Consider the following 10,535-nt stretch of genomic DNA (forward strand, 5'->3'; position numbering starts at 1 on the left):
GATTCGCCTTTACACTTAAAGCTATTCTACCTTGAATGAGTGTATCTCTTTCAGCGATAGATGACTCTGTTACTTCTTTAAGTTCATTTCTCAAAGAGCGAAGAGATTGTTCTTGGTCATCACATACTTTCTGAAGGATGCTAAGTTGTTGCGAAGATATCGCCATCTTATTTAAACAAATTCGCTTCTCTTGAGATAGAGTTTTATTCTCATCTGATAAAGATTCCACCTAGATTAGCTTTAGTTAAAGAATAAGAGAGGCGAGATATTTCATTACTTAATAAATCTTGCCTCCGAACTAATTGGGTATTTTCATTGGTAAGTTATTTATATGATCAACAGAGTATGAATAGAGGTTATCTAATTGGTTATATTGATCCATCAAAATCTCTTTATCAACACGGGCTTCTTCAACAGCAGATTCAAATTGATATCTCTCCATTATTCGTTTCTGGTTTAAGGCTTAACATGCGAAAGAGGGATTTCAAGGATAATTAAATATGGAAAGGATAAAATCATTAGAAAGGCAAATTGAAGACACAGATAAGGAAATCATACCTCTCAGTTCATCATTCTTCTTGCGAAGATTGTCGCGATCCAGCAAACATTCTGGAGCTTTTGATTTTCGAGACGAAGAGCATTACACTCTTTTTCCAAAGCTGTTTGCGAAGCAGCTCTGTCAGAGCCAAAATACTTACTCAGAATTTCGCAAATACCAGACTTGACAGGATCAATGAGAGACTTCTTGCCATCATCCAGGACCTCAGACAAAACTTTGAAGGCAATATCTATCCCTTCCATGGTTTATTTCGAAAAAGGAAGAGGCTCAGGTAGAGAACTGGCAATGATAGAAGGTTGAGAAACATTATCAATAGGAAGAGAAGAAGTTTCATTCTCAGAAGGATTAATAAGGGGGGACTCAATCATTGAAAGGTCAGTTGAAGAAATGAAATCTGAGGCATCCTTTTCGCGAATTGGAGATAATGGTTTAACTTGCGAAGATGTCGCGGGAGATTTAGAAGAAATAAGTAAGTGGAATGGAACAGAGGTTTCAACGGTTTTAAGGTAGCGAGATTTCTTGAGAGGTCTGTTGGCATCCTTATCACCCTGCGAATCACAATCTAGATAAGAAACAGACGCAACAATATTGTTATTAGAAAAGAATAATATTTCTTACTACCTTCTGATTCGCAGACTTTCTTTTGTTTACAATAATCTTATGCTGCGATTTGGGAATATTAGGGTTCTGAACCGTAAATTTGGTGTTAGAGGCGTTTTTGCTGAAATAAATACAGTATGGGAATCACATAAGCAGCATCATCAAATAAAGCAGTAAGCAAGATCAATTTCAGCAAAACCCATAAGAAAGAAAAAAGAAAACTAACCTCGATGAATCCATGGAAAACACTAGAAGGAAGATTAATTTCGAAGAAAGTTACGAACAATGAAGATCTACAAAGGGAACAGTATGGAGATGAAGAAGAAATTAAAAAGATTAAAAGAAGAAGAAAGAAGAAAAAGTTGCAATGGAAGAATTTATGGAAGAACAATAGAGTTGCAGAGATGAGAGACTAAAAATAGAAGAGAAAGTAAAAACAAAATGGAAAGAAGAGTAAGAAGAATATATAGAGAAGAAATAAACACTATTAATACGAAAAGACATGAGTGGTTGAAAAGCAGCGGTTACAGAAGACGTGTCAAGAAATAGATGGAAGAAAAGATACGTGTGATAAATGCAGAATATGAAGAGATGGACAGCTGCGGCATTTCTCACATCGTTCTCTACTTCGCAGAGAAGATATGAGAAGAGGCAAGATATAGGATCAGAATCTCGCAGCAATAATGCCTTAGCGAAATTATCAGCAACACAACACAACATCGTCGCAGAACAATTTCAGAAATGACATAATAAACGACGTCAACTAAATCATGAGAAAAATGTGACGGTCCTGCGAAAATTAGAGAGTTTGCGAGATTAACATTTGTAAGGTCGCAAGAATGTCGCAAACCATACCCGAAAATAAAGGACATATTAGATGCCATCCACTATATAATTCCCTATAAATAGCCACTCAGCTGTAAAGGAATGAGAGAGATCTTTTCTGAGTGAGAAGCAAGTAAATAGGAGAGAGAAAATCTAGAGCAGTGGTTATTCTTGATTCCTTTATCTTCTCTTGTAAGATTGTCAAATATTCATCAATAAAATTAAGATTGTTAATCTAAAATGAGTTGAATGTTAATGAAATCTTGTGAGGGGTGTAGTGTAGGATTTCCTGCAACTACAAAGAACTTGTGAAGAACAATAACTACACGAAGATGAATGCATACACTAAAGAAAAAGCCATAGAAATGAAGAATGGAAGCAATTTAAAGATACATCAATTTTAGACGGCAAAATGAGCTAAGTAACATAAACATTGACTATACATTGCAATAGATAAGCATTCTCATCATACAAGCATCACACTCGCATCATCAAAGCATCGCATAATAATTTCATGGCATAAGAATCACATACACATTTCATAACATAATCATTACATAAGCATTAGATTCGCATAAGTATTTTACAAAACTTTACGGAATAATATCGCAGAATTATTCAGAATTTCGCAGGATTATTCAGAATTTCGCAGAGTGTGTCCGAATTTTGCACAATGTGATTATTTCGCAGAATGTGATTATTCCAAACGATATGATTATTTCGCTCAATTATTTCGCACAATTATAAGCAACTTGAAGAGATTATACTATCGTATGAGCACAAAACATGAGACAGAGGCAAGATGAGAATGAAGAAACAATTCGCACATTCAACATTTTCTCAATGATTCTACCCTCATAGATAAAGAATAGAGGCAACTATGGATTACCAAGAAAACATTATATGTTCTTTATCTCCTCGGAAAGAATCATTTCCAAAGTGGACGTTCACTAATGAACAACAAGAATCCTCACCAAAAATGGAATAATAATTTCGCACGAATAGAGGCAATACTTATTATTCTCATTCAAGGACAGATACTTCTTATATTTCGAGGATTGAGTACTTCTTATACTTCTTCAAGGAAACTTCTTATTTACTTCGCAACATTCCGGAACTTCACAAAAAAATAGAGGCAAGTACGTACTTTTTAAGTCCAGTATTCTTTCGCTCGTTCCTTCATAAACAAAGATCAAAGACTACTCCAACAACACGTATCTCTCTCCAACAATTACAACAATGGATTTTTTTCCTGAAGATCGCTCTTCAAGCAATATTCAAGAAAAAAAAGGCAAGATGTAGGATCAGAATTTCGCGACAACGATACGCTCGCGAAATTCTTAACAACGCATTACAAAAATGTCGTAGAGCACTTTGAGAAACGACACAATAGGTAATATTAGCTTAAACATAAGAAAAATGTAATAACTTTGTGAAGATTAGAAGATCTGCGAAATTAACATTTGTAAGCTTGCGATATCATCGCAAGCCAGATCCGAAATTAGGGGAAATCTTAGCTGTATATGAGCTGTCATCCATTATGTAAATACCTATATAAAGAGAAAGGCAAGAGAGAGAAAGCAGAATAATCAAAAATAAAAAGGAGATAGACACTTTAGGGAGGACACATTTGTAGAGAGAGAGAGTATTATTATCTTCTTCTTCCTTCTTCAACCAAGAGCTCCAAATACTCATTAATGGAGTCTCAATTGTAATCCATATGTAATTACAAACAATCATAGTGAAGATCCCTAACCCCGTGGATGTAGATCACATTGATCGAACCACGTAAATCTTGTGTCTTATTTTCTATTTTCATTATATTTATCTTTATTTTCATATCAAATAAGTTTAGATCTAGAAATCATAGTCATGATAATACAAGGGGTGTGTTGTAGGATTTCCTGCAACTACATTTAGATCATGAATCCCTTCGCAGAGTTGCCTTAGCTAAGTCCAAGTTTTTAATTTTCACTTGGCTCTTTGGTAATCTCTATACTTTCGCTCTCTCTTTGATGATGCTTTGATGTCTTTAATGATGTTTAATATTCGTCGCATATTTTCGCAGATGGCTCGTATGTCTTATGTTGTTTCTTCAGACTATCAAAGAAGACTTCACAAGCTTAAGATAGAGAATAATAAACTCAAGGCCCAAGTTTCCACTTATGAGAATGATGTCTCTAATCTTTGTAAGAGGAATAACCAGTTGGCTGTTGCGTAACTCTACATCTCTTCTGCCTTATTGTTTACTCGTTTTTGCTGTTTTTTGCTCCCTTTTAATTGCATATTCTTGCAGAGATTTACAATCTATCTGACGAAGCAGCTTATCTATTTCGCTCCTTTCATTATCCTGTCGATGATGATTCTCTCCTTGAGCATCTTAATGCTTCTCTAAATGATATTTCTGATGACAAATTAAGAACCTTATTTTTGGAGGAACTCAAGACGAAATATCAACTTCTCAATCGTGATCATAGGAATGCTTTATCTATTGTAAATATCTTTAAACGCCAATTTTGTGAATCCAACGAAAGGATTAAGGTTTCAGAGGCAAGAGTTAGCTCTCTTATCACTGAGAAGGATCAGGTTGCTCTCAAGGGTGCTAAAGCTTTAAAGGAGTTTCAAGGAACTATCCTTCAAGTCCAAATTGAACGAGATCTAGCTTTGAGCGAAAAGAGTGCACTAATTAAGGATGGGAATTTGATTCGTTGCCGACTTCTTATAGAAAGTGATGCTAAATTTGATTGGGCTTCTAGGGTCTTAGATAATGCTAGAAATGATTTAGATGTGAATGTTAGCCTTGAATATGATCATGCCACATTGGTTAGAGATATTATTTCCAAAAAATAAGGTTGTTTATGATTCTTTTCTACTTGTTATTTCTTGAAAATCATCTTTATGTGACGTTAATCTTCTGATTTTTGTTTCGCAGAGGATGAGAAAAAGTATCTTGAGAAACTTGAGGGTATAGAGGCGAATTTATCCGCTCGTGACTCCAAATATCGCAGACTCAAGAAAAAGCCGACGGTCACTGTTTCCAATAATAGCAAGGATGCTATTCGTATTCGTGATGCGGTAATTAAGAAAATCTGTGCTGATAATGGCATTCCTCTATCAAACTATACTCTTGCTGAAGTTTCTCCTAATGAAGAAGAGTCTGATATCTCTGATAACGAAGGAGAATATGAAGAGATTGGAGAAGAAGTTGGTGATTCTGAAGCTGAGGATGATAATGAAGGTGATATGGGTGGAAATTAGTTATTTTTCCCGCTTGTAAATTTTTTTCAACTTTTTGTATATCAGCTACTTTAATACAAATTCTTTAGATGTTTGAGTTTTCTTCAATGTAAATTCTCCCTGGTATATACCTGTATCTATAAAAGGCAAAGTACTGCTCTTTCCAATAGTTAGATTCAATCTAATGATAATAACATATATAATGATATTGACATAATATTTGCGCGAGTCTATCATATGGGGGCGAGTAACACTCTTCTATATGCTTGCATTCCCATACTTGCCTCTGTTAGTCGCCACAATATGATTGAGTTATGCAGATATTATGTAGTCTCATCTATGAATGAATCATATGTAAATGGGAATTGATAGATGTAAAATTATCGTGTATGTGTGTATTTATTATGTATTTATTCACATAAGCCGATTATATGACTAAATCATGATAATATGATATCCAAATTGCTTTCCTTACCTTATCTTACCTTGCGAATATGTCTTTATTTTCTGCTTCAGCTATGTTTTGTTTTATTGTTTTGCTTCTATGCATCTATTTACTTTTCCTTGTGAGAAATTCCCTTTGTCTTTTCATAGCGCTATTATATTCGCAAGATATTGTCTGTCTTAATATTTCCTGCAAAACCATATTAGCTTTTATTCTATTTTTCTCATGAGGTATTATTTATCCTTCCTAATTAAAGGTCTTATTTTGCCTGGTATATGATTTTTCTTTTATGCGACGAGGCCGCAGGCAGTATTTACATTCGCATGTAATGACCCATTGATGTCGCCTTATCATCTTCTCGTATTATTACCTCCTCAGGTTATATTGATGCACAAATACGACAAGTCATAGTACTCCCGTGAGTAAAAAGCCTCATGATATTTGCGTCTTTTGACACAATTCAGCTCCCTAATGGAGGGTGTCGTCCTTATATTCTCCGTGACTGCCCTTTCAAGGAAGCTTACCACTACCGTGTTAGGGTGGGCTCTTCCCATCCAGTGATGCAACAATCAGTTGTTTTCGCGGCCTCTTATCCCTCTGCCGATATGGCTTATGATTACAATACCGCACCCTAAGCGGGGTTTCTTCGGACCGAGGGCATCATAGTCAAGACTTGTCAAGAGCAGCCAGGTATGCTCCAGACGCCCCAGGCACTCTTGACTCAACCGTGTACCTCGGCGCCTTGATCGAGTTTCTGCACTTTTTAGGAGAGACCTTGTCACCTTAATCTTTCGACTTAGGCGCCTCTCCTGAATGGGCTTTCGTTTCACCCCAAATCTCCATGACTCAGGTTTCAGGGTCGGTGTAGCTTTCCACCGAGTCATGCTAACCAGGTTTTCCCCAATTGTGACGTGCATTAGGTATTATCATTGCCTCTTGCCGTATGCAAACTAGGATGCACGCCACAATTGGATGCCTAGCCTCCCTAGTTAGAGTCTTTATTTCTGGTGCCTTCTATTAAGGTCTTATTTTTGCCTTTTTCTGATGTCATATAATTGATTTTCATAAAAAAGAAGAACTTTTTCATTTTCTTTTGTATTCTTGATTAGTACAATCTTGATGTCTTCTTTCTTTATTTATTCTCCTACATAATAACTTCCTCTTAAAGAACTTGTTTATTCCTTTCACCTTCTATGCTTCATTGAGTTCGCGTATGCCTTCCATTATCTTTTCTCACATATATTCCATTTCTTCTGGTGCGCTATGGTTACCGCATGGAGCATATTTCTTCAGGTACACTTGGTTCCAGAGTTCATTAGATGGCTTTTCTTATTTTCATCTTCTAACTGATACATTCTATTCCCAACGAACTTCTTGACCTGATACGGCCCATCCCATATGCTCTCCACGCTTCCTTTACCATTTTTCTGATAGTGCGGTTTCTGCCTCAACACCAATTCTCCTTCATGGAATTTTTTCTTTCTAAAACACTTGTAGTATTCGCTTTATTGTGCGGCTACTGTCGCTTTTATAGAATCTCTTTGTACTTGACTTTCCTTGTATATAGCATCTACCATTAGTCTTTCACCTCGCTGAATTTCTTGTATCTTCTTTTTCCAATTTCTTCGCTTGCTTACGCGTTCTTCGCATTTGTCAACATCAATCTCGTGGCAGTTCTTTTTCCCTCAATCAGATCTCCTCTAATTACTCCTACACCTTGAGGTAATGGGAATTTGATGCGTTGATGGAAAGTTGAAGCCACATCCAGAATGCTGTGTAACCAAGGTCTTCCTATTAAAGAATTATACGGAGATTCCACGTCAACAACACAAAACACTATTTCCGTGAATATGCTCTTTAGATGAATTCACATCGTTATTTCGTTCTTTGGTTTGTTGGTTGTACCATTAAAACCGTAAATCTTGTAGGTTGACGGTATGAGATTCTCGTCTCTTCCACCCATAGTCTTGTAGGTATGATAAAATAATATATCCACCGAACTACCAGGATCAATGAGCATTCTATTTATATCCCAAGCCTCTGCGTCATCCTCCTCATCTTTATCAGCGTTTTCTTTTGGGTTTATTTCTAGTTTAACCACCAATGGGCTCTCGTGTTGTTCTCCACCTTCTGGTACTTCTTCTGCGGTAAAAGAAATAGGCTGCTTCTGCCAATCTGTTAATGGTGATACCTTAGCCAGGTTGAGAATCTCTCTTCTATCACTGTCTCTTGCATAAACTCGGCTTAGTACATTATCGCGAAAATCTTCTATGTTTCTGAAAGAATGTATTATCGAATTGCAATATAAATTCTTTGCCTTCGCACCCACTTCAATCAAATAGGTGTGCCTTCCTGTTTTCCCATCTTTTGCATGCCCTTTTGGTGGTGGTGATAGATTTTGTTGTGTTTGTACTAGAAAATGGTTTAGCTTCCCCTGGTCAATCATTCTGAGTATAATTTTCTTCACATTTCTGTAATTACTGGTGGTGTGGCCATGGAAGCGATGATAAGCACAAAATTCGTTACTTCTCCTCCATGGTGGTGGCTCATTTCCCACATTTGGTGGCTCTGGGATATCTTCCATTAAAATTACCGCCTCCCATATTTTGTCTATCGCGGTGTTTAGGTGAGACATCTTTATCTGCTCCCAAACCACTTTATTACCTCCTGGACCTTGGTTATAATATTGCTTCTGCCCTCCATAGCCTTCTGGTTGATTATCAAGCCTTTGAATCTTATTGTTTCCTCCACGATTATTGAACTGCTTTTCTATGTATTGTCTTTCAAGCTCTTCTTGATCTGCAGTTCCTATAGCTACCAGATTTTGCTCTTCTTCCATTAACATCTTTCCTTGGTTTGCCTGTGATGATTCCATCTCTCTCTTCTTTTCTTCAAGAGCGATGTACTCTTCCTGATACTTGCGTAGCTCTGCCATAGTGATTGCATCCTTTACTCTGAATATTTGCGTATACAACAGATCGGTAGCGAAAAGTGCATTAATGAAGGCTAATATAAGGTTTCTCTCATCTACTCTTCCGGCCATTTCACTAAACATGCTTCTCCAACGCGTGGTTAAACTTCGCAAGATCTCATTTGTTCTTCTGCGCAAGCTGAACACCTTCTCTATCCCTAGCCTTAGCATGTTATTTCTAATGTATTGTCCTAGGAAGAGATTTTGTAAGTGATGAAATGACCTTATTCTTCCCACTGGCAGTCCTTCAAACCATTGCAAAGCTTCTCCTGTTAGGCTTGCCGGGAAATATTTACATAACACCGCGTCGTTTTCTTCCCACTGTAACAAAGATAGACTATACGCTCTTATATGATGTATTTCACATGTGCTTCCATCAAAAATGTTAGTAAATACAGGCAAGATGCATTTAGCTGGTACTGCTGCAAGTTGTATCTGTCTTGCGAATGGTGTTTTCCCCGCTTCTTCTATTGCTTCATCCAATTGTCGCCTACCTCCATCTCTTCGCAGTGTCATCATTTCTCTCATTTCTACTAATTCTCTGAGGATTTCTTCGCTCATGAGTTGGTATGCATCTTGCTGCATTGGTCTTTTCAACCTTGCCTGTCTTACTCTGTTATCATGTCTATTTTGACGTACAACTTCTTGTATCTCTCTCTCTCTCTCTCTCTTCATCCTCCTCTCTCCTTCTTTTAAGTCTTTCTCTTTCATTCCTCGTGTGTTCATATGCGGCATTATTCCTTTCAGCCTCCTCTTCGTGGTCACGTTGAATTGTTAACATTTCTCTTCCTTGCAATATAATTCTTCCTTGTTCTGCGTCATTTTCATCATCCCAGTCATCATGTATGCGGTGACGTTCGCCCTGTTGTTCACGTCGGTCTCCTCTACGACCTTCTTGTATGCGGTAATTGTCGCCCTGCTGCATGTACCGATCATCAATTATTTGTTTCTTTACGTGATGTCTACCGCGTTGTCCTTGTATGTTGTCATCTTCTTAAAAATTTTCGACAATGTTATCTAGAGGTTGTTCTTGCCTCGTATCTCTTCTACTATATTGGCTACGTCTTGACGAGCTCCTGCTGGTTCTTGACCTTGAGCTTGCACGTGTGGTACTTCTTGATCTCTGCTCTTGTAATATCATATTCTCTTCTCTCAACTCATGATTCTGATGCATCAAATTCACACGTTCTTCATTTTCTCTCATTCTTTCTGCAACCAACCTTTGTCGGAGTTCTTCAATTGTCATGTTTTCTTTATTCCCTTCTATTAATCGTGGAGCTCTAGTTCTTTCGTCTTCCTCTTCTGCTGAATCTGTATTTGCGCTATGAACACTCATTCTATCGTAATCTATGGTATTGTTCTCCATTGGTTCTTGTTGGATCTGACTTTGAACTTGATTTCCTCTACTGTTTCTTTTTTCCATCCTTGAGGATTCAGCGATTTCGCTTCTTCTTCTTCCAGCGATCCTTCCACTCCTTCTAATTGTTATTGCTTTATCCGCTGTAGTTGTTTGTCTCACCATCTTGTTAGTCTATGACATTTCTTTCGCTTTTTGAAGATAAAAATTACTATTTAAAGAACTGAAAATTGGGCCGATGAAGATTGTGTTTCTATGATTGAATCTTTTTGGATCTAAACTGCTAAAACTCTCAAAGATTTCTAACGAAAAAGTGATAAACTATGAAGAATCCAAAACTTGTTTTTACAGAAATTCACCAACAGGATATATCATTCCGAGCTGATTTCTAGCGCCAAAATGTAGTTGTGAGAAATCTCACAACTACACCCTAGATAAAACGTATATAACAATCTAAGTAATCTCCATAAGTATCACAAGAATATTCATTAAGATCTTTAAATTGGATACAAAGAGATGAAGAAACCCTAACTTGTTCTCC

General features: G+C 37.0%; 1 protein-coding gene across 1 annotated transcript; it reads right to left on the reverse strand.

The window, feature by feature from the left end:
* Window positions 1-7,533: 7,533 nt before the first annotated feature.
* On the reverse strand, window positions 7,534-9,372 carry LOC113359832. Its single transcript, XM_026603405.1, has one exon. The coding sequence runs from the start codon at window positions 9,370-9,372 to the stop codon at window positions 7,534-7,536; it is 1,839 nt and encodes a 612-aa protein (XP_026459190.1).
* Window positions 9,373-10,535: the final 1,163 nt, after the last annotated feature.

This window comes from Papaver somniferum, chromosome 1, assembly GCF_003573695.1.
Source record: "Papaver somniferum cultivar HN1 chromosome 1, ASM357369v1, whole genome shotgun sequence".
NCBI lineage: Eukaryota > Viridiplantae > Streptophyta > Magnoliopsida > Ranunculales > Papaveraceae > Papaver > Papaver somniferum.

Excerpts from the sequence above, each read along its gene's own strand:
- LOC113359832 (XM_026603405.1), bottom strand. The coding sequence starts at position 9,372 with ATGCCGCATATGAACACACGAGGAATGAAAGAGAAAGACTTAAAAGAA.